General features: G+C 45.6%; 1 protein-coding gene across 1 annotated transcript in view; it reads left to right on the top strand.

Annotated features, from left to right (window-relative positions):
• Positions 1 to 19,419, top strand: part of prkdc (protein kinase, DNA-activated, catalytic subunit) — a 280,348-nt gene extending 260,929 nt beyond the window's left edge. Inside the window, exons 85-86 of the mRNA XM_051928733.1 lie at positions 6,157 to 6,296; positions 18,823 to 19,419. Coding sequence (XP_051784693.1) covers positions 6,157 to 6,296; positions 18,823 to 19,027 — 345 coding nt within the window. The 3' untranslated portion in view covers positions 19,028 to 19,419. The remainder of the gene's footprint in view (positions 1 to 6,156; positions 6,297 to 18,822) is intronic.
• Positions 19,420 to 24,221: the final 4,802 nt, after the last annotated feature.

Genomic DNA, 24,221 nt, shown 5'->3' with positions numbered 1-24,221 from the left:
CCTGAGATTGTTCCTGCCTTGTGCTTGCTGATATCTTTGATAAGATGAAGACGGTGCGACGTGTACTACAGTATACAGAATATACGACATACAGTATAGAAACTTTTACTGAAGCAGATGCCCCTTTTATGCCCAGAAATGCTGCACCAGACTTTATTGACTTAACCAGCTGTCACTTCTGAATGTAAGCGTCACATTTTTGTGTGCAGTTGGCAGTGTGGCTAACACGCTGGACTTTGAACCCTAACCCCTAACCCGTGTGCATTCCAATTGTTAAAAAGCACCCAGCGATTTCACTCTGTCTTTTACAACACCCAGAAATGTAGAAAATCCTTTTTTGACATTACACATGTTTTAATTAATAATGGACTTAATGCTGTTTTGAAGGTTTTAATGTCGTCCTCATCATCCTCAACTCAACTAATTAAGTGTCGCACCCCATGCACACCAGTCACATACGTTTAATTCAAATCGAATTCCCACTTAGAGATATTTTTTACCCAATTAAACATTTAAGGAGAAATACACGGATTTTAAAAGTGGGCATATGACAAATTCCTCTCAGTCTCCTCTAATTTTATCATAGCGGTTGGCCCCCAACCCCCCTAAAGAACAAGTGACTGGCACTCAACGAGTTGTCTGCTGAAACACTTGTGCCATGTGTGCCTTAGGAATGAGTGGGCAGAACTACAAGAGAAGAGTAATTTAAAAAGAACTGCATGTGCAAAAACAGTGGCATCCTGTCCAAGGTGAGCTCCTGCCTTGTGCCCTGTGCTGCCAACGTAGGTAAGGGCTCTCCACCAACCCTTTAGTCAGTAAGACAGTTGGAATGTGGATGGATGGCATTGTCTATGATGGCAAAAAAATAAAAAATTCTTAATAAAAATGTAATACTAAAATACAAGTGATGTCTTAATTGAGAAGGCAGTGGCTTCTGTGAAGGTGGCTTTTGATCAGCGCTGCTAAGATTTTGCTTTTCTGTATTTCATGTCCTTCTAGTCAGCTCCGTGACCAGGCCACGTTGGCCTGCTGCTTAGCTATCATCCAGACTTCTACACGGCCCACTAAGACTATGTGCACACCGCTACATTTTCTCCATGTTTGCCTTTTGTATGCACTCACTCAGGTTTTTTAACCCCCAAAAATGAAGACCTCTGAAAACACTGTGCACGGAGGATCTTAACAAGTCAGACTCTGTAATCGCGCTCTGATTGATGTCTGCTTATTATGTAGCCCTTCCTGGAGTGGCTCATTACAACACATCATCAGCCGTATTCCAACATGGCAGACACAGAAGGGTTTCTTCCCAAGGCACCCGTAGTGTTGCTTACCAGTATGTATCTAAATTGTGTTTTTACAGCGTGACTGCTGCATGCACACTCCAAAGGCAAAGAATTTACTGGTTGCAACAATTTTGTGATAAATTGTGGCCAGCGACATTACTGTCCCTTCAAGGATTTTTCTGCCAACGTGTGCATGCCCAGTGCATTTGAAGAGCTAGCATTGATAGAGCTACTCTCGTAAACTGTGTGAAAGCACTAGTATGGACGGAGATTGTTTTTAAATGAAAATGGAGTTGTGTGTCTATAGCCTAAGGTACAGTAAGTGCACTCCTCATGTCTCCATTTAGCCAGCGTATATCAGCAGCAGTTTCTACTGATACTACTTACTGTAGGTGGTGCTGCAGCTCTCTCTGCTCCCCTTTCCACTCCCATGGCTGCACCTTGGACTGAAGTCTGCTGTAGAATGGCCTCATATAAAATAAACTTTACTGCAATTCTTTGTTCTTTTATAGTTTTTACTTGCTTAGCCGACACAAGTTGAACTTTGTCTCCACCAGCAGACCTGTGGCAGTAGTTTTTAATATTGTTTCACGAGTTGTCGTTTGAAATGACATGTGGCTGACGCTTCTTAACAATAAAATGCAGGGGAATAACTGTGAGGTAGGATCTAAAAATCTGGGATTATCTGACTAAGGAATAAGAAATAAATGAGCAGAATGGCAGATGTAAAATGTTCTCAATCATCCGTCGAGTGAAGCAGACAGAAGACAGGAGTTGCACATCACTGAGATGGTGGAGCCAGACCAGACAACAGCGGGGTCCAAACTGTATGTGAACAGAGTGGTCTGTGGAATCACATATAGGTAACGTGGAGTGTGTGCTACAAAGTTCAATGCGATCCCCCGCGGCTGAGACCCCCAGCCAGTCACAGGCTCCGCTTACAGAAATACAGAATCACTTGTGCTGTGGGCCTGTGATTTGTAATTGGATGAAAATATCAAGTAATATCCATCCATTTTCCAACCCACTGAATCCGAACACAGGGTCACGGGGGTCTGCTGGAGCCAATCCCAGCCTACACAGGGCACAAGGCAGAAAACAATCCCAGGCAGGGCGCCAACCCACCGCAGGACACACACAAGCACACCCACACACCAAGCACACACTAGGGCCAATTTAGAATCGCCAATCCACCTAACCTGCATGTCTTTGGACTGTGGGAGGAGACCCACGCAGACACGGGGAGAACATGCAAACGCCACGCAGGGAGGACCTGGGAAGCGAACCCAGGTCCCCAGGTCTCCCAACTGCGAGGCAGCAGCGCTACCCACTGCGCCACCGTGCCGCCCATCAAGTAATATGACAAAGCATATTTGGGCAAGGCATAATATTAATTCTGAGACCCTTCTATGCAAGTCCTCTGCGCCTCTTCTTCTTAATGACCCTCTGGCACATGCTACCAGCCTAGAGCCGGGACTACCATTTAAAAGCCAAGTGTCTGCCACGTTACTAGGAGACTGTGCTGGGGTCTCTGTGTATCCAAAACAGACATCACATGGGTTTCAACTTGTCTGGAGTCCCATCTTTGTTAGGAATGCCATCCCTAAAGCAGGAGGTACGCCGCGGCCTGCTCGCCTTGTTCAGCCTGTGCTTTGCCCTTGCGTACGGTTTACGTTCAAGACAAGAGCAAAGAGAGGATGTTTGTAGAGGGCTCGAGGGCAGCTTGGTCCCCAGATGAGCGTTTCCGGTTTGTAAGCACTTTGACAGAAATGTACTTCAAGTCAGTTTCACTTCCCTTTCCACACCCATTGCTGATGTCGATACACAAACATGACTTGAACAAAGCCTCGTCTTTCAGCAGATGAGAACCGGTAGGTGAGTATGCGCCACACCCTGCTGATCTTTTCCCATGGTTACCAGCCGACTCTCTCATGGGCTCTTGCGCTGCTCACATGGAAAGTACATTTGAGGTTTTGTTTTTTTTTTCTTCTTCTTCTTCTTGAGTACAGCATGTCTCATAGAGATTTACTTTATACGCAAATGCCAGTCATGCACTGCACTCAATACGCAAATGCCAATCATGCCCTCTGTACTGTACTTAACCTGAGGTTATCAGTTGGAGCAACACTGGACGGTGAAAATCAGTGTGAAAGAGTTCAAGAATTTTTGATGTACTGCCAGGATTCGAGAATAAGTGTGTTACACAAATACGGCAACACGTGAATTTGAAATTCAGCATTTTAAATAAATTCACAATTTCAAAGGGTGGCTGTGGCACAGTAGTTAGCTCTGCTACCACACAACCCACTCACTCCTCTGAGTTCTTTCCCTGGGTACTCTGCCACCTGCTCCCATCTCACAGACGTGTGTGTTCCATCAGCTGGTGTCTGTCACGATGGATGTGACCCAACTGCCTGGCGATCTTGACCAGTGCTTGACCGGTGCCCCATTTAGAGTTTATTTCAGCACTGCTCTTGATGCTGCTGGGATACAATACAATACAATACAGTTTATTTTTGTATAGCCCAAATTCACACAAGGAGTGCCGCAATGGGCTTTAACAGGCCCTGCCTTTGACAGCCCCCCAGCCTTAACTCTCTAAGAAGACAAGGAAGAACTCCCAAAAAAAACCTAGTAGGGAAAAAATGGAAGAAACCTCGGGAAAGGCCGTTCAAAGAGAGACCCCTTACCAGGTAGGTTGGGTGTCAAAAAGAAGGGGGCCAATATAATACAATACAATACACAGAACAGAACAAATCCTCAATACAGTATAAAAATAAAAATATTACAAGTACGGAGCAGAATTTAACAGGTAGATGATAGCACATAATATGATTTGGATTTGTTTAGAGACCTGGAGACCTCAGCCATCAAGCTGCCTCCTCCATGTGGCCAGCGCTGGGCCAGGCACTTACTCCACAAGTCTCTGTAATGGAAAATGCAGAGGTGATACACTTGAGGGATGCCGTGGCCAGTTTACACCCTGTGCGATGACGTCTGCTGGAGTTACGGTGTATCCCGTCATGGATTCCCATCCTCTGCTGTGCTCTTCCACCTTTTGCTGTCAGGCTAAGTAGAGAACTCATAACCGGTAAAGCAATGTCAGACCGCTGAGAAAATGAGCAGTCAGTAGGGAGTCTGCTATTACCGTGCAACACCGGAAATGAAAGACCACGCTTACCAAGGGCGGTGAGGGGTGCGGGAGATTACTTACTTTCTGCTGCTGCTATAATTAACGCAATCTTTAAAAAATCAAGTCAGCACAACAACACGTCACCTAATGAATCCTGTGGTGGGGGGCTGGCACTCACCACTGTCAACAGGCCATAAATTTAACTTTGGCAATTTGGACACACAGAATGCCTGGCACTCTTCACACTTTTGGTCGTCCCAGTGTAATTGTTCTTTAGTCAAAGCCATTTTCAGTTTAGAATCGGCCTTTGTTCTCTTTGTTAAATGCCAAATTAGCTCTAAAACGTTTGAGTCCGCTTCTTCACTGTCATTTACAGTTATGGTTTTTTTTTTTTCTCGTGACCCAATCTTGCCCTTCTTAGTGTCTTTGAGACCCGTGTCGACAGTCGGCTCCTGGGGTGTAACGGTTGGGAGAGGGACTGGTGTTCAGCTCCTTCTTGGAAAATCGCATCCAACAGTCATAAGGTCATAACTGGTGGGGGGGTCCCCCTTGTATAATCTCTGCCAAATTTCATAACTGAACAGCGTTGATTGCTTAAACCCGTTACGAGACGCTCTTTCCCATTGAATACAATGGTGAGTCACAATCAAAAAGCCGTCAACCTGCAACCCACAATGTGTTGCGACCCCTAGTTTAAGAGCCTGTGATTTACAGCCCTTCTGCATCAAGACGAGCCACTGGAGGCGGTTCAGGCATCCAATACAAATGCCTCCCTTTGGAGGGACGACCATCTAGGAGGAGACCCCCGGGAAGGCCCAGGGCCTGCTGAGATGGTCTGGGGACAAGTGGGCCTCGGTTCTTAAGACCCCGTCTTGGATAAGCAGTGGGAAGTGAATGAACAAACGAATGTACGGGAGGCGAAGTGTAACCTCTGGTGACCGTGGAAAGAAGGCCGTTGGACAGGTGCACAGTGCTCATGGCTTTAAATGCAAGAGGAGAATAAGAAAATGGATCCATAACTTGTGCGCTTACATGCTTCTATGTATACACTTGTGTGCTTTGGTAACTCCTTATAGAATTTAATAACATATTTAAGCAGAAGGTACTTTCTTATACCCAATATTTTGTGTAAACACTCTTTATCTTCATTAGGGATTCGTTTTCCTTGCTTTGCTGTATCATTTAACTTTCTCCCTTGAGGTTACTTTATACCAAAAACATATGCTTAGCTATGTGAAAAACTGGCGACGATAAATAAATGCCAAAAATATCTAGAGGTTATCGAGCAGCGGAGATGGAGGAAATGGCACGCGTGCCTGCATGCCAGAACGTAGTCCAGAAAGGAATGCAGTAAGACGGTTATACATCACGTCTGCGTCAGCCTTCAAATCTGGGTTCTTGTTTTACGCCTGTTCTCCAGATTGGAGCCTCTGCTGTGTCTTTATTTCTATCTGCATGTTCACTGCATTCGTTTCCAAATGTTGCGTAGCTTTGTGCCATACACTGCTTGAGAAAATGGGCACGAGGTTCCAGTTTGTGAAATCTGAAGTGTCCTCCGTGAGCCCTGTGTAGATCTAAAAATCTCAAGTGCATCAGCGTTTGCACAATGTGTCATTGGCAGGGTATGAGCAGAAAGCCTTGCGTTGGACGGTCCACCACGCGGCCACCGGCCTGCACTGCCTCGTGTGAATGAAGTCTGAAAGGCTGCACTTGAGTATCTTGTCTGTGTTTCTTTCGCAGAATTTTGAGTTGAAGCAGCTGAAAAAAGCAGGAACTTGGACCTTGACTGTTGACACCAAAAATATTAACTGGTACCCCTTGCAGAAGGTAAACTTTGCCAGGCGAAAGCTGGAAGGAGCAAACCCTGCCGCCATAACTGGGTAAGTTGACTTGTTTTGTACTCCTCACAGCACCTCCATCACACTGCCATTACTGAAACTCCAAACTAGAAGTGACCCAAAACATGGACTTGGAAATGCAGAATAGAAAAATGAGTGCGGCTGTGACATGGGTAGAAAAAGGGCTCAGAGGGCTTTTGGCCTACCATGTCTGACAACTGCCTGGCAGCAGACATTGTAAGGATTCTCTGCGACAAAACGTTGGGACTTGCAAAGTTTATAAAAGCTGTGCTTCCTGGCACGTGAGGTGGCACATCGGATGTGTGGGTTGTTTTCATTGTGAAGTGCTTTGTCTTGCCCATCTTCCACCCGTTGTACCACACATTGTCAGGCGCCACCTGACACAGGGATGTCGCTACCTTTTCTTTGTCTAAATCAGACACCTAGAATTTAATGGCTGCTCACACACGAACATTCAAGAGTGCATTTTTGCCAAGGGTTAGAATAATACTGGAGGCCTCGTCTTCATACTCGTTCCATTCTTGATCATATTTCTTCATTTTGTTCATGTAGCTAGCGTTTCAGAGGGCACCTTCAGTAAAAGCGCCTTGAATGTGCTGCTTGTAAGCTGCCAAGTCACTTAGAAGTTTGAAAATCCAAATGCAGCAGAGATGTAGCCGCAGTTGGCATTCGGCGACACACATGCCCACGTTCTGCAGAGCTGATCTGCAGTGTAATGCGGGAGGAGGATATGAAAGAGGCAAACTCATGTTCGTCTCTGTGTGACCCCCAGGAGTTTATTTTTAAATCAATCTAGGAGATGTTTCGACACTCTGGTGTAACAGATCTCCGTCAATCCGCCCTCCTTTATTTCATGGAGCACCTTTTACCTTTTAGTAGAGGAATCGAACAGTGAAACGAGAAGGGTCTTATCATTTAAATGTGTAGTAATGTAGTATAGCAGGTTACCGTCAAGTGCAATTTCTAAAATATCCACAAATGGAAGGCAAGTATTCTAACAACGTTGGACAACCGAGGATTTTGCTTCCCAAAGATTTTGCCCTGCTGGTCACTACACCTTTAAATTGTGTTCTGTTTTATTGCACTCTCCTTTCCTTTCATATAATAAATATACAGCACAAACTGTATAACAACTGGAACTTCGGTGGTGATCTTGAAGTAGTGATGCTGTAACTAGGAATGAAGCTCAGATATGCCAAGTCCTGTTTGTGAATGGGTCAGCCATGCTAAAAAGTCTCAAGAACGGACTGCTCGCTCCATAAGGACACGTAATCCTCTTGCTGACCCAACAAAGAGATTTTTGCCACCTCTTCATATAAAACTTGGACTGATAAAACGTTTCTAGAAATTGATAAATGAGAAAGATATCAGAAAGGATTTTATCATATGAGACAGATGGTTCCACAAATAACTGATGTCAAGGGTAAGGAAGCCAAAAATCAGACGTCATCGGTGGCAAAGTGCTTTGAAGATCTGCTAGTGGGGCGGTGGAAATCACACAGAAGACATTTAGAGAACCACCCATCCATTTTCCAACCCACCTAATCCAAACACAGGGTCACGGGGGGTCTGCTGGAGCCAATCCTGGGCAGGGTGCCAACCCACTGCAGGACACACACACACACACACACACACACACACACTAGGGCCAATTTAGAATCGCCAATCCACCTAACCGGCATGTCTTTGGACTGTGGGAGGAAACCCACGCAGACACGGGGAGAACATGCAAACTCCACGCAGGGAGAACCTGGGAAGCGAACCCAGGTCTCCTTACTGCAAGGCAGCAGCGCTACCCACTATGCCACCGTGCCACCCACATTCAGAGATACTCTTGAAGTTTTTTGGCAACTGCAGAGCACCAAACCTTACGGCTTCAAGCATACAAAACCATAAAGTGCGGCGTGCCACTAAAGATTCATTTTCTTCATTCACACTTGGACTTCTTCCCTGCTAGTCTTGGGGCGATCAGTGATGAACATTGTGAAAGGTTTCACCAGGGTATTGCAAAGATGGAAAAGCGGAATCAAGGCAAGTGGAAATCCATCAGTGCTGGCATTCTGCGTTGTACTTTTCGAGCCATCCTGGTGGGGCTCCTACTTCTAGGGAGGGAAGCCACAGGACTAAATGTTCTCATTGGTGCCCAGTTTGTCTAACATGCTGACTGATGAACATCTAAACTCTCTGAAATTACTTTGTAACTTTTTCCAGCTTCATGCAAATCAGAACAATTCTTGATGGTCGATCTTCTGAGATGTCTTTTTAGCGAGGAGTGTTTCACATCAGCACATGCTTCTACATGAACTGTAGAAAAGACTGAAACATTTTGAGTTTTCTAGTCACAAGTATCTCTAAAGCTCAAATCCAGTGTTGCTTCGTTGATTGGACTCGAGGTTTGCCAGCTCCTGACTCAAACCTCCATCTCCGAATGTGTGAATGATGTGGTCAGTATGTACAAAAACAATACAATGACTTGTATGTTATTAGTTAAAACAGACTGTGTCTGTCTGTTTGTTATTGAAACTTCGATCAGGATCAGACCGTGTTTTAAGAACATATTTGTATATTTGTAACACAGGACAGGTTGTAAGAGCTGGGGAATCAAAGTATTCTGCGAGTGACAGAAGTTAGACACAAGACGAGCCGGGAACATCAGCAAAGTCAGCAGACTGGCGTTGTCGTTGTCTCTTTTGTCTGTCATTTTGTTACTATGACTGCGTGAAAATCCGAGTCACAACATGACAGACCAGTCTCGTTCCCCTCACACTCTAACCAAGCCTTTCATTTGAGTGGTCAAAGTTCAGACACTTAGCTGTGTGGCCTTCTTTTATAGTGCAGATAGGAGCACACTAACCTGACACTGCACTTTGTCCGTAGCACAATATGCCAGCAGCAAGCAGAAAACATGGAGAACAGAAAAAAAAAATCAAAACGGCAACACATCAGAGCAAAGCCGAAATCAGAAACTGATGTGCGTCAGACCATGATGATACTGAGATGATACTGAATATCTAAAAACTGACTGTGCGTAAAAACAAAAAGGAGCACAAGAAAAGAAAGAGCTCATCATATTTTTTGTCTACGGCCAAGTGCAGGGGGCCTTCTCTCGTTTTTTCTCTTGACATTTCTGTCGCTTAGCTGACTTTTGAGTGCCTGTCAGATTGCCTCTTTACGCACAGCTCCAATTCTTGGTTTTAAATCCATTTCTCTTGTGACGACTGTGGAATGACAGCACACTTGTGCCACACGCAGGTAACTTTGTGGAGTCGCTCTTACTAGCAGTTCTGCTCATGTGAAAGTGGAAAGTCACATTTATTAAGAAAGAGCCCTGAGAGCCACCAAACCCTCAGTGACCTTTACAGCAGTGACTTGGAGAGCTGTGAAATCAGAAAGTCCAGCAGATAGAAGTAAGGGTTTTGTGTATCTTTATGTATGTCCGACAACCACCTGCACAATTCGATAAAACTCTGTTTAAAAGTAGAGCGGTTTACAGTGGAGTACTCAAAAAAACTTTTGTGAAGCGTGAAGAAGGCGTTCCAGAGCCGTGTGAGTCCTGTGACTCGGGAAGGCCAAGCGGAAACGTGGAGCGCTACAGTGAGCGCCAAGAGATCACAAGCAATTCATCGGGGTTATGACCACATCACGTCTGCTTTACTGAGTAAGGTACAAGTACAGTGGTTACCAGCTGAGCTTTGAGAAGCAAACATTCTAAAATCTTCATAGATTGCCCAAAAGTGGAGATCTTTCACAGTGTGATAAGTGGAGGGGGATCACACTGTTGTCCATCCCCAACAAATTTTTGCAAGAATTATCTTGGAACGGGTGACAGGAGACTTCGAGACGAACAAGCAGGCTTCAGGGAGGACAGATCCTGTTCTGACCAGATTGCCACACTGAGGATCATTGTTGAACAGACAATAGAATGGCAGGCTCCACTTGACGTCTGCTTCATTGACCTTTGATGGTGCAGACAGAGCGTCAATACGGAACATCCGTCGACACAGTGGTGAATATCATTAAAAAGCTTCATGGTGGCCTCTCGTGTCAAGTTATCCATGATGGGAGTCTGTCAGAGGAGCTCCAGGTAATCACTGGTGTCAGAGAGGGATGTTTACTATCATCCCTTCTCTTCCTGGTGGCGCTCGACTGGGTAACGCATGCAGCTTATGCCAATTTGGGAAAAGGCATCCAGTGGATGCTGACTAGGAAGCTAGGAGATCTAGAGTTTGCAGACGACCTTGCCTCACTGTCAACACTGCCTGCTAGATATTCAAGGAGAAATAGACTCCCTGGTAGAAGACCACACAACAAGTCTGCTTGGAGATGAGTCAAGAGAAAACCAAAGTACTGTGGATTAACAACAGACAGGACACGCTGACTGTGATCGGGGAGAAGGCGGTAGAGAATGTAAATGAGTTCACCTACCTGCCAGTCCGGAGGGACAGGCGAGGACATCAAGGCTTGGGTTAAGAAAGCTCAACAAGCCTTTGCTACCCTCTGCCCAATATGAAAATCCACCGCCATCTCTACCAGGACTAAGCTCCGAGTTTTCAGCTCAGATGTGAACTCTGTTCTCATGTATGGCTCAGAAACATGGAGAGTTCTAAACAGATCCAGTCCTTTATCAACAAATGCCTCTGACAGAGTCTCCTCAATCAGTGGTACGATAAGAGTGCAAAACACTGACCTGCGGACAAGGGCAAATCCAGATCAGGAGAAGAAGATGGAGATGGTTTGGACACACCACTGTGGAAAGAGGCGTCCAATGTCACGTCACAGTCTATTGGCTGGAACCCGCAAGGAAAACCAAAAATGGGGGAGCCCAAAGTAGACCTGGAGATGGGAGTCTAAACGAAAAGCTCAAAGCCATCAACCTGTCTTGGGAAGAAGAGAAAAAGATCAGGAAGTGGAAGACAAGAAGACTGAATGAATGAATAGGCAATGACAAATATTTCAGTATCGTTCACACAACACACTCCTTGTTTCTTTTTCCTGCCATCATGTGGGAATTGACATGATGTCGACTTATGGCCTAGGCAAGCACTCGGAGGTAGAGAAACGCCAAGGAGGTTGACTGGTGTTTTTTTTGTGGTCTCGCGGGGGTGTTCAACCCCGTATTTACCGTGCATTTACTTGTCTCACACTTTGTACTTCTTGCATACATACTCATTGAATTTATCAAATATTGACAGTCACTTGGCCCGCTGAGGGTGGCAGAGTGCGACTCTGAGTGCTGCAGTTTCTCGTGTTGGTCTCACTTCTGTTGAGCGCTGATACGCCTACAAGGAGATCTGTAACACGTCAGGCTGCCCGAAGGGATTTGGAGGATATTGGAAGAACCGCCATTCATCCTGAGCTCCACAAAGCATCGCTGTAAATTGGGGATAAGCCTAAAAACAAGAAGTTAGCAGATGTTGTACTGATGTTTGACAATGTGGTTGGCTTGACGCTAAAAGCTGGAGAGCAGGGGTGCGTTTTGATGGGTCCAGTGGGCTGTGTGAGTGAAGTGTCTGACATTTAACGATTGACTTTAAAGTATTTCTCCTCTCCAGCGTCCACCTCAGAAAAGCAGACTGCCAATAACAGGAACGTCAATCCCACATATTTCATTTGTCACATATACAGCACATGGTCACACCAGACAAAAGAAGAAGAAAAAAAAAAACAAGAAAATGCAAGTTAAAAAATCTAATAAAATACACAAAGTAATTTTACATTTTGACTAATGCGTAAAGCTACTTTAACCTTTTAGTTGATAATCTATAAATGGATCAAAACGTCATGTGGCTTCTTTGCAAAAAAGAAAAATGGTGAGCAAAACCAAAAAGCAACGCTTCACAAAAGAAGAGTTAAAACTTACAGAGGACTTGGCAACACATCAGGAAGCGCTGTAATGCAAGGCTTGAGATGTCTTCCTCGTTTCGAGAGCGCGCCCGTAGGAGTGTGTGTGCTCTGATGTGTGCCATTGTAGCTCTCCTCAGCGCTCTCCCAGTAACCAACCACCAGCAAATGGGTGTAAGCACCATGATGCTGGCAGGCCACGGCCACAGTGTTGGACGTTTAGTGCTGAGGACCCCTTGTCGTTGGCGTTGAAGAGGCTGTGGCGGTTCAATGTCGTGCAGCCTTCAGCACCGTAGTTTAGTTGTGATTTACGTCTTTGTCTTTGTCGTCTTACAACATTTGAGATCCAGTGGCTTACATCTCTTTTGTTTTTCCAGTTGGAGTGCAGGCGGGTGAAGTGACCTGCTTAGGGTCAGTAGAAGGATTTCAACCCACAGCCTCCGGGTTTGTTGTGTCCTTGGCACAATCGTCATCTGCTCTCTGCCTGCACAGATTTCAACATGGCAGCCTTGCTGAGGCCATGAGCACCACAGATGGTCTGCAGGAGCCCACCGGTGGCGTTTACACGCAGAGTGTCCCAAGTTGCACAGTGGGGCTGAGGGCCAATACCGCAGTGTTCCTCTTTCCAAGTCGTCCTGCGCCAGACCAAGATGGCTTATTATCCCCACCCCGGCCTGCTTGTATTTATTTCTCTATTAGTTGTCGATTGCTAAGAAGGGCCCAGGGGGTCACTTCCCCCCCTCGAAAGAGTATTGAAACGTGTGACAGCACGATCCCAAATGGCGTCTCCGGTTGAGTTGCACAATTCTGTGGACAGCAGCCGTTGCTGTTACTGGCACTAAGGGGCGAGTCCCCTTCTGACTGTGAAGGATGTGACCGATCACATAGCGACTTTGATTAGTTATCTTATTACAGGGGTCTCCAACTCCGGTCCTCGATTTGTATCCTATTATTATTTGACTGGCAATTATGGAAAAAAGAAACAATTATGGGGTTTGAGTCTTAATATGAAGGCAAAAAAGTCGATCAACAGCAGAGCGTGACACTGATTAGGACGTGGCAGGATGGACAAGCTGCAGCCAGGGCGGCCCTCCAGGATCGGAGTTGGACACCCCTGATTTATTATCTACTCAAATGGTCTCGAGCTGTTAACGCCACATAGCGTACACTATAATTTTATTATTTACACTGCACTAACGACCTGCTATTAATGTTATTATTATTATTATTATTGGTGGTGGTGTTGTGTTGTCAAGTAAAAATGCCAGTGTGACCCACTTATGATGCCCGCTTACAGAATCGCAGGCAAAAGTCCAAAGAAAGAACGATGTTAAAACAGACTAAGGGGTCAGTTCACTTATTAATTTACAAAGTAGATTAAACATTACTGTAGTTATGAAGGGTTCTGGACAATACTCCCTAATTAACAAATGATCGAGACATCTACGAGATTACAAAGTACTTGGCGTTACAAAGCTTAGGTTAGAAGTGCGTCACAAGTAACTCAATGGAAGCAACGATAAAACTAAGACCAGCGGCAGCAGTCCAGAGCGGGTGTGTTAATGGACGGGCAGTGAGGAACACCAGCAGCGCCATTCTGTGTCTTTGTTCATGTTACTCTGATCCTCCCGCTCCCTCAAGATAATAACGTTACGTTTAATAACCATTGGTGGCTCTGGAGCTGGCAAGTACTTGTTTGTGCTTCATTCTGGACTTAGTGGTCACTCCCCATACGCCACCAAGGTGAAGGTCCAGAAAAGCTGTGATGGTGCAAAGACAGATGAAGAAGTGGCACAGCAAGCGAAGGTATGGAGCTGCCGCTTTACACATCTGTTCTTCAGAAGGACACTGGCATGGTTTGACTCAAGTTGGCATAAATTCCCACCTGTGTTACAAGTTACCTCTTCAAACACTGAGAACAGCAGAGTGGAGTCGGAACTGATGAGTCAGGCTGAGCTGAAAAGTACGCTCAAGAGTGCCAGCCATTTGTGAGCTCACAGGACACTAAATCAAAAAGGGTGTGTGGGGGGGGGGGGGGGGGGGGGCACAGTGCACTAAAGCCTGTCCTGATAGTCTGGGTGCCAGGCAGGGCCTCATTATGAGGAGTTGACACACTCCTAGCAGGCCAAACTTAACACAGGCAGATAAAACAAGCGCTAACCACTGTGCCACCTCGCCTCCCTTAAAAACAGTGCCACTGTGAAAATAAAGCCAAGTGCTGTCCCTCTTTGTGCTTCAACGTGACCATCTGCACTCGACAGAGGAGAGAGCTGCCTTGTGTTTCCTGTTGATTAAAAAATGTGATCTTTTTTTTGCTGATAAAATAACAGCTTGGACAATTTATTATCTGAAGATAGCCATCCAAACCTTAGAAGTGATACACTTGCCGAGTCGCCGTAGTTGTTGCCACTCAAGTGCGCGTAGTCTTGCTGACTCTTGAGTGTTGAAATGCCGGTTCTCCTGGACATGCAGGAAGGACCACGTCAGACCTGCAACTTTACGAGAAGAAGTCGGCTTAAAGGCCTTTTTTTTTTTTTTTTTAAACCTTCCCTATCTCGGTGTTTAATGATCCTGAGTCACAGCCGCTATCTCCGCATGGCGCAGTCAGGCCGCAGTAAATGTGTACAAAGGTAGCTGAGGCATCAGAGTCCAACTGTGACCTTTGCAGCCTTTTTTTTTTTTTAAATATGTATAAATAATCAGGACATTTGTACTGATAACCTGCTAATTGCCCACTTTGTGCCAAAGCCCTGACTTCACTGCCAGCTCGTGTATCATTGCCCAGTGCCACGTAGCTTTTGGGTAAGAAACGGGTCAGAAGGAAGACAAAGCAAACATGGAGGAGCAGCAGGGCACCTCAGAGCAGCCTGGCCTGACCCAACCGTCCGTCCGTCCCGCGGGTCATTTAGAGCATTGGTCCCCAACCTTTTTGACAGCAAGGACCACTTTTTTAGATGCTAATTTTTCCACGGACCGGTCGGGGGGTGTGGGGGGGGGCAATTTTATACACAATTTACATAACATTTCTATCTATCCATCCATCCATTTTCCAACCCGCTGAATCCGAACACAGGGTCACGGGGGTCTGCTGGAGCCAATCCCAGCCAACACAGGGCACAAGGCAGGGAACCAATCCTGGGCAGGGTGCCAACCCACCGCAGAACATTTCTATTATTATTAAGTTATTAAGCAGTTCGCATACGTTTGCAATCTGAGATTTTTCTTCTTTTTTTGCATATAACAAAGACATATGCTTTGCATTTGCCAATCCAACAGATTGCACATCACAAACATTAACACTGCAATCTTTTTTTCGTGTCTGCCGTTTCTATAGGAGGGTGACAATGAGTTAAATTCCAATGGATGTTTTTCAAATGTTGACAAGCAATAAGCAAAAGGAATCAATGAAAACCACAGACAACAAAAACAGCTTAAAAAAAAAAAAAACAGTACGAGGAAAGTTCGAAGAAAGAGATTTTTTTTACAATGTTTCTGTTTGGGGATCGTTGTGCAAACGTGCACAACTGAGCTGCGACTACAGATCTAATTGCTCTGTGGATGATTCGTTCAAGCATTTCAAGGTCACTTCGTTGTAATGAAAGCATCTGTTGAATGTACTTCGTAGTAACGTGATTTCTATAGACTCGTGTCATATGGGGAAACTGTTGGAACCATAAAAATACTTTGTTGTACAGTAATACTCTCTCACTCGGTCTCTCTCCTCTCTCTGCGCCGCTGCAAAGCCCCGCCCGCCAAGCGTTCTGAAAAGTCTGAGTGAGTCTCCGTTGCCGGCAGTTCTCTCGCGGCCCGGCTGTCAGACGGCTGTGGACCGGTAGTGAGCCACGGACCGGGGGTTGGGGACCCCTGCCTTAGAGGACTTGCCGCAGTCGCAGCACACATGATGTTAACAGTCACTTGAGCTCCGTTTTTGGTGTTTCACTTTATAAGAGACTGCAGTTCCATCTTATTGTGATGTCACCTGCTGTCCTTCGTTGTATTTGTGTCCCCTGGCGACGCAGTTGTAGAGATGCCTTTTAAAGAGAAAATCTGCTACGGCACACGTAAGGAGGCTCAGGTGCTGCCAGTTGTTGTTGAGCATTTAGGCATCTGATGCCACCACTGGGAAGTGGCATACTGGTGGAGTACAGTAACCGACACACCCTGCCCCGTGTACTCGACCCACCTGCTGGTCACTCTGCGTCACTCAGTGCATTTACGGGGGCTTCAGTAATCTAAATATATATAATGTACGCTATGTGGCGTTGATGGCTCGGCCTCTGAGAGGCCTGATTAGCAGAAGTGGAGTTCTGTGTGAATAACCTGTAAGCGGGTTACCGAGGAGGACTCTGTAGTCTGCGCGTGTTCTTACTGTCAGCAGCCACAAAATACATCGGCAGAGGCAAATGTTCAGGCGAGGATCACCTTATCTGAAAGAATCTCTGAAACTGCTAAGTTTGTGTTGATGAGCAGAACATACAACGCTAAACTCAGCAAGACAATCTCCATAGCTGTAGTGTAACACATTCAGGTTAACATGCGCTACGTGGCCTGATTAGTTTGTAACGTAACAAGCAACCTGGCACGCTACTAATCTTATTGAAATAAACATACCTGCGACGTCGTCGTTATTTCACACAATGCGTGTGAGGCAAGAAGTAATAGTACGTCGGTCCTGTGCAGGACTCGGTCACACAACCAAGCAGAAAAGAGTCATCTGCATGTGATCCGGTAACTGAAACCCATCGATGGAAATGTCAGTTCGACTAAACATATTTATAAAAGACTAGCTGTGTAAGCCTGAGCTCCTAGAAACTATTGAAATCGTCAGAAAAGCAATTGAAATGTAGAGTTGGCGGTGTCGTTTTGTGGATGTGCTCACCCCCCTTGTCTATCATTGCCTAAGTGAGTTTCTCTCTCTTCAGAGGTTTCGTGTTGCTGATGTGGTTGCCTCACTTATGTATTAGCGGCTAAGTTTGTCTTTCCTTAGCGGTTTCACTTTGGCGACACTCTCTTTCTTTCAGCTTCATACAGTAGCCTCGTTCTTCTTTCGAAATTGTTAACTTGGGGCTGCCTTGCCGGCTCTTTGAGTTTCACGCTGTGGCGTCACACTTCTGGGCTGGACAGACAGACACACACTTCCATGATCAGACATTTATATATAAGACAAGAAAATGGTCACCGGTGTCAAGCTTATTTTCAAATTTATGGCAGTTGTTGATGAAACTCTTTTTATTGCACAGTTTAATGATGTCAGAGCATTTTGACAAAGCACAACTTCAGATGATTACTTGTGCGTGTAAACGCGGATTGTTAAGAGTCCAGGCCTCGGCCTTAACCGAGTTATTCACCCTGACCTCATTAGGTTTGTACATGTAAACGCACTCAGCGGCCTTCCTGGTGTTGTGACTCAATTCTTGCCATGGAAGTGACGTCGAGTGCAGTTAGAAGGGCATTTAACCCCCTTGGTGAATCGGGCATTGGTTCAAGTGTGATGCTCAGAGTGGTGAACTGCAGTGGCACACTTCCATTACAAATGATAGCAACTCGCAACCCACCGATGGCGGCCCATGACCCAGTGCTTGAGAAACACAGCTCTGTTTTTGTTTTTTTTTTATAACTCTATTTATTTATTTATATTTTCATTTATTTATTTTCTACATTTATTTTTACCTCCCCACAGCCGTGGCACAGCACTTTCACTATGGTGTCTCTACTCAAGTCACGTCAGGTCAGGTTTAGGTGAGGCTACAACAACAACACTTATTTCTGTAGCACATTTTCATACAAATGATGTCACTCAAAGTGCTCTACATGATGAAGAAAGAGAAAAAAGACAAAATTAAAATAAGAGAACACTAACTAACAAAGAATAAAAGTAAGGTCCGATGGCCAGGAAGGACAGAAAAAACAAAACAAAAAACTCCAGATGGCTGGAGAAAAAAAATCAAATCTGCAGGGGTTCTGAAGCCACGAGACCACCCAGCCCCTCTAGGCGTTCTACCTAACATCAGTGACCTCAATCAGTCCTCATGGAAGAACTTGATGATGAAGGCTAAGGGCACTGCAGAGGCTGTAAGAATCCTAGCAAGTCCATGGCAAAGAAACCGAGACCCGACTTTCTGATTTGACAGAGGCCTGACGTGCACGATGAGGGCTCCTTGTGTGTTATACGAGTGGCACACTGGACCGGCGTGGTTCACAGTCGTGCCCCCTGAACAGTCGGCTTAGTTAGACTTCATGCGGTAGAGCGAGCCAATCATTTCAAGTGAAGGTGTCTTAACAAATACTGAAGATCTCTTTTCGCTCAGTTAATAAAGCTATTGTTATCTTCACAAGAAAATAAACACCAAATCATATGTAAGATTCATGTATTTTAACACAATAAAATATTAAAGACGTTAAAAGTTATGACAGGAATTAGTACAGTGGATCAAGGCTTTTACTTTAATGCGAGAAGGACAGGAACACGGGGACACAGCTGGACCATTTCACACAAACGTTAGGCTCAACCACAGACCTAGAGAATCAATTGCCACGTAGTGTGGTGGCACCTTAGGGACATGCAGAAGTTAGCTTGAGGTTATTTTGGATAATTGAGGTGGACAGGATTAGTGAGCTCCGTCCTTGTCAGATGTTCTGAGGAGGCAGCTCCATTTCTGTGCTTTTGACCTGTTTGTCATTCAGCGTGTTTGTGCTTCCATTGCAGTGACGAACTGAAGCTGGGATTTGAGAAGAACCCGGCCTTCCAGAGTATTCTAGCTGTCACTCAAGGAGCCCAGGAGTTCAACATCAGAGCGCGGGAAGCAGCGCATGGCCTCTCTGTGGAGACGCAGGTGGAGTGTCTCATCGATCAAGCCACCGACCCCAATCTCCTCGGACGCGTCTGGCAGGGCTGGGAACCCTGGGTCTAACAGAATGGGGCATCGCCTTCATCTCGGGCACACAGGCAGGTAGCTGAAGGGGAATGTGGTCTTCAGGATGGAACTTTCCAGATTTGTGCTTGTGTCGGGACATTGTCACCCACTTGGCACTGGGAATTTGTCCAAATTAAAGCGGATTATATGGGACTGGCTATGGAGACGTGGCTGGCTGTGTTGGTAATTCTGTTTCTTTGCACTTTACCGTAAGTTACGTTTAACTGAAACAAAGTCACTGACATGTTTAAAAGTGAAGGATTAACTTAATTCCTTAAACGCACACGTCATGTCAACTGATGTGGCACTAGAGAGGAGTGTCAGGAGAGCTTGTCACTGTTTTATATGTCTTTGATGAAGTGAAATATACAATTTCTCATAATCGGTAACTGATTCTGTGCTTGTTTATTGCTGCTTTTACACACTTCGTCTGTTCAGTTTATTACTTGGGCCATTTTTCACTTTGACAAGATAGCGGACTCTTAGAAGTGTCCACTCATCCAGACTTGTCACAAGGCCATTTGTGTGTTTTACCTCACAGTGGACGCCGGTCCATTCTGCTGTGAACACCCCCACACACTCTTGGTAATTTAATTCTTTCTTTTTCTAAACTGTACGACACTTTGACACTGGTAACAGCTCTGTCACCGGGTCTGTGATTTAAGAACTTTAACTGTTGACCCCTCATGACAAATCACCATCTGCTTGTTTGAAGTTTCCATCCACCTTGACTAAAGACTTTCAAGCCCCATGTTTCACAACTCCATAAGTGCCGTCACGTCACCTCACGTTCCTTGTGTTGTGTCAAATCATTTGTTGACTGTATTTCCAAAAAGCTAATGTCAAAACAGATGGGCGCAGATTTGTTTGAGCCTTTATTTACTAGGTCATATGTTCAGTGGGTCAGACAACTGTACATACACCAAAATGGACGTCTGTGTGAACAGAGGCCAGAAATTGAGGTGACCGCTTTTAGAAGGCTCTGATTGGCCAGTTGCTGAGAGTGTGCCTGTGGCTGCATTTACGGGCCTACCTTTCGGCCAGTGCCTCGTTGGCTTTGGGAAAATCCATGCAAATTCAGCCAAGCCTACAGGAAAAGGCAATTGTGGACCTCCGGCAAGTCTGGCTCCTTCTTGGGAGCGATTTGTAAACAATGGAAGGCACCACAAACGCAAATACAAATATGAAGGGAGCACACAGACACAGCATCGCTCAGGACGGAGACTCCGATGAACTCCCAGGGATGAACAAACTTTGTTGCAAAAGGTTCAGCTGAACCCCAGGACAACAACAAAGGAACTGGTGAAGGAGACGGAAGCATCCGATACCCACCATTAAGACAGTCCTTCACCACAGTGGCCTGAATGGCTTTCTCGCTAGGAAGAAGCCCCTACTTATATAAAAAAAACCCCACCAGACTGAAGGTTGCTGGTGATAAACAGGACAATGATGTGACCTCTTAGAGGGGTGTTCGGTGATCAGATTAGACAAACCTAAACTGTCTGGACATAACCATCACGCTGCGTATGGAAGAAGGAGTGGAGGTAGCAACATCATATTGTGGGGAGCACAATACAAAATAAATGGCATCAGGAGGAAGAAGAATTACTTAGAAATTCTGAAGCAAGACTTGGTCACGAATTTGTCTTCCAGCAGGACAGCAAAGCTAAGCGTACGTTTAAAGTGGTAGCACAACAGCTTAAAGTATTGGAGTGGCCATCACAAAGCCCTGACCTGAACCCCTTGGGTGGAAAAGAAAAAATTTGTAGGCTGAACTGAAAAAGTGGGCGGCGCAGTGGGTAACGCTGCTGCCTCGCAGTTAGGAGACCTGGGTTCACTTCCCGGGTCCTCCCTGCGTGGAGTCTGCATGTTCTCCTCGTGTCTGCGTGGGTTTCCACCGGGTGCTCCGTTTTCCTCCCACAGTCAAGACATGCTGGTTAGGTGGATTGGTGATCCTAAATTGTCCCTAGTGTGTGTGTGTGTGTGTGTGCCCTGCGGTGGGCTGGCGCCCTGCCTGGGGTTTATTTCCTGCCTTGCGCCCTGCGTTGGCTGGGATTGGCTCCAGCAGACCCCTGTGTCCCTGCAGTTAGGATGTAGCGGGTTGGATAATGGATGGAACTGAAAATACAACCTCAACGGACATACAACCGTTCGGTCAAACAGTCCTGCCGCATATGGCGAGAAGCTCATGGAAGGCGACCCTGAGTGTTTGCTGATATTAATGACATAATTTGAATCAAACACTCACAAAGTTATGGAAACATTTCTGAGGCTCTGAAAAGTAACGGCTGAGGTTAACCCGTGTCTCAACTAACATTCTACCATTATAAAGCAGACGTCCTAATCACAGAGAGTGTATGGAGACGTGACAACAAGCATGGAGTCTGAGCGTCTTGCAGCCTCGGGTGTAGTCGGGCGTGTGATTGCCAATTTGACACCAAGAGTATGTGGATATCTGGATACTTGTAAGTTTGCTGTAAACTTTGTCAGCTGACACCCTACTTGAGGCTTGGTGACGTCCTGAAAAGTGACCAGGCCAGAGTTGCTGCTTATTTTAAAAGTTGACCTCCACTTACTTCCCATTTACTGCTTACGTAAGTGTCGTTATAAAATTATTGCCATATGTCAAAAGAAATCAGAATTCATTTTGAAAACACAATTCATGTAACATTTACAGATTACCATCATTACGGTACATTTCACATAAAGTAGATGGCTCCATTCAGTAATAAATAAAAAATAACTGAGCGTGGACTTCATTGCTTGCTCATCAGAGCTCATCTCGCCTCTGCTTTTTTGGCAGATTCTCTATAAGGGTCCAGAAATACATTTTGCCCCTGCTTTTATCTCAGCCTCCAAAGCGACGATTATTAGGTGGTCAGCCGAGCTGGACGCGTGGTGCTGACCGAACGAGACGCTGGGCACACATTCACAGTCCCTGCAGGACGTCTGGAGATGCCAACAAAGCCACTTAGTGCTCAGTGAAGATCCAACCATAAGTTTCTGGGATCCCAAAACGCTGACGTCTTGACAAATTTCACACTGTGCTGCGTCTCTCCCATCCCCGGTGTCTGCACAGACTTTCAGATTTCAGGGCCAGTCTGGGTGAGACATTGAGCCTCGCTGTTCGATCTTAGTCCATGGAAGCCCATGTTCTCCATCAGTTGAGCAAAGCTAGGTGGTCATTGAACTGGAGGCTCTGGAGCAGCACATACAATCCACTCATTACAAAGAGTTGGGGGGATGACAGCGAGAAAATTGGCAGGGTGGTCTGCTACTCTTGCTGTCTTTCTGGAAGTGGAGATGCCAAAGCACATAGGGTTAAGTTTCAGTGGGCTCTCTGCACACACACACAGACTGACTGAACGTTTTCGTGTAGAATTCTAATCCACAGTTGGTTTTCTCTTTCTGTTTCCACCAAACGTTGCTGTTAGGCTGTCCTCCTTTTGATTATAATAAATGTTCTTTCCCATTCCTGCTGACTATAACAAGAGTTTGTCTGACAGTGATAAGCCCCCCCAAAGCCCTGATCACTTGGACACAGACAGAAACCTAACAGTGAATTTCACACAAACATTAAAAATGTCTTCTTCACTTGCAGTAAGTTAGCAGTTAGTCAGGTAGACAGCAGGGACTCCACACTCGACTCGAGGTCTTTTAGGAGAAGTTCGACAGGATTGTTATGCTGAATGACCCATTGTCAGCTAAACTGTTCTGGTGGTCATTTTCAGTAAATCAATTAGAAGTAAAAACAAAAGGACCAGGAGATGGACAGGAGGCTGCGCTGCGCTCCTCAGTTATTGTCTTCCAGTTTGGGTGGGCCAGGGCTGCGATTTGCCTGTTGGAACGACCCTTCATTTTGTTATGTGGCACACTGTTTTACTTCGGCCATTTAAGAGTATTTTTCAAATGATTCATTTTGTTCTTTGGCAGATCCACATTGAGTGCAGGGGGGTTGTTGGCATTGGCCATTCAAAGCCGCCAGTGGATTCTTGGTGGGCTCTCTGATCAGTGCTGACGGAGTCGGCCACCTCATTTATGTGCTATAAGCCTTCCACTTTTTAATAATGCCATTTAAACTTTTGATGTAACAACCATAATTTATATTTTTCTTGTATAGCTCAAAATCATACAATTTAACAGGAAGACAAGAAACAAACTCCCCAAAAAAACCTTGTAGGGGAAACAAAAAATGGAGGAAATCTTGTGAAAGGCAATTTGAAGTGAGACCCCCTTCTGGGTAGGGTGGGCAGCCAGTTGGGTGTCATAAAATGGGGTAAATACCAAACACACAACAAGCACGAGTAATCGTCTTCACAGAGCAAGAATGGCCACCTCAGGAATACAACACAACAGTACCAACTACGAGACAAAATGCAAATGTCAGCCTTCCACTCCTTTATAATGCCATTTAACATTTCTGCATTCTCATCTCCCTGCCTGTGATTTTCTGTCATCCTTCCAAAACATTTTTGAAAGCTTATTGTTGCCTGTTGCACTGTACTTGGCAGAAGAGACTTTATCAGACTCAGTGAACTGAAATCGTACGGCGGGACTCTGCTAGAGCAGAGCTGATTTACAGTTACTGTCATTAAAGAGACCAAAACGCAGATCAGAGGAGCCCGAGTGAGTGTGAGTGTGTGTGCGTGAGTGTGAGTGTGTGTGTGTGTGCGTGTGTGTGAGTGTGTCAGTTTCTCTTTAACTGCAGTCAGTCAGCACACACGGAGAATCTGAGTGGCCTCAGCTTGCAGTGTAAATGGACGTCCTGCACGGCAGAGTCTTGCTGCCCTTCCAGAGCTCACACTTTCTTATGGTGACCTTCAGGTTGCTCTTTCCATGGAGGTTTTAAAAAATGAAATGCCTTGTCCGAGATCATTCATCTTAACTTGAATGAAGTAACAGTGATGGTAAACAAGAACAAGGTAATGACGTCTTCAAAATGCACACTCCGTATTTCAAGCCGTATCCTTGTGCTGTGGGACAGATCTTCAGGACAAGTTTTACGGTGACAAACTTCACACGGCTGCCCCTCGAAATGGGACCTCTGCGCAGCACAAAGCTACCCGCATTATACAACTTGTGATGCACCCTGACCCTTCACTTCATTCACTAATAGAAATCAACAGCAACCTCCCATTTCTCTCAACATGCTGACTGGACGTGAGCACAACTGTGTGGAGAGATGGGGCAT

This window comes from Erpetoichthys calabaricus, chromosome 6 (genome assembly GCF_900747795.2).
Source record: "Erpetoichthys calabaricus chromosome 6, fErpCal1.3, whole genome shotgun sequence".
Classification (NCBI taxonomy): domain Eukaryota; kingdom Metazoa; phylum Chordata; class Cladistia; order Polypteriformes; family Polypteridae; genus Erpetoichthys; species Erpetoichthys calabaricus.
This window is presented reverse-complemented; position numbering and strand designations above follow the sequence as displayed.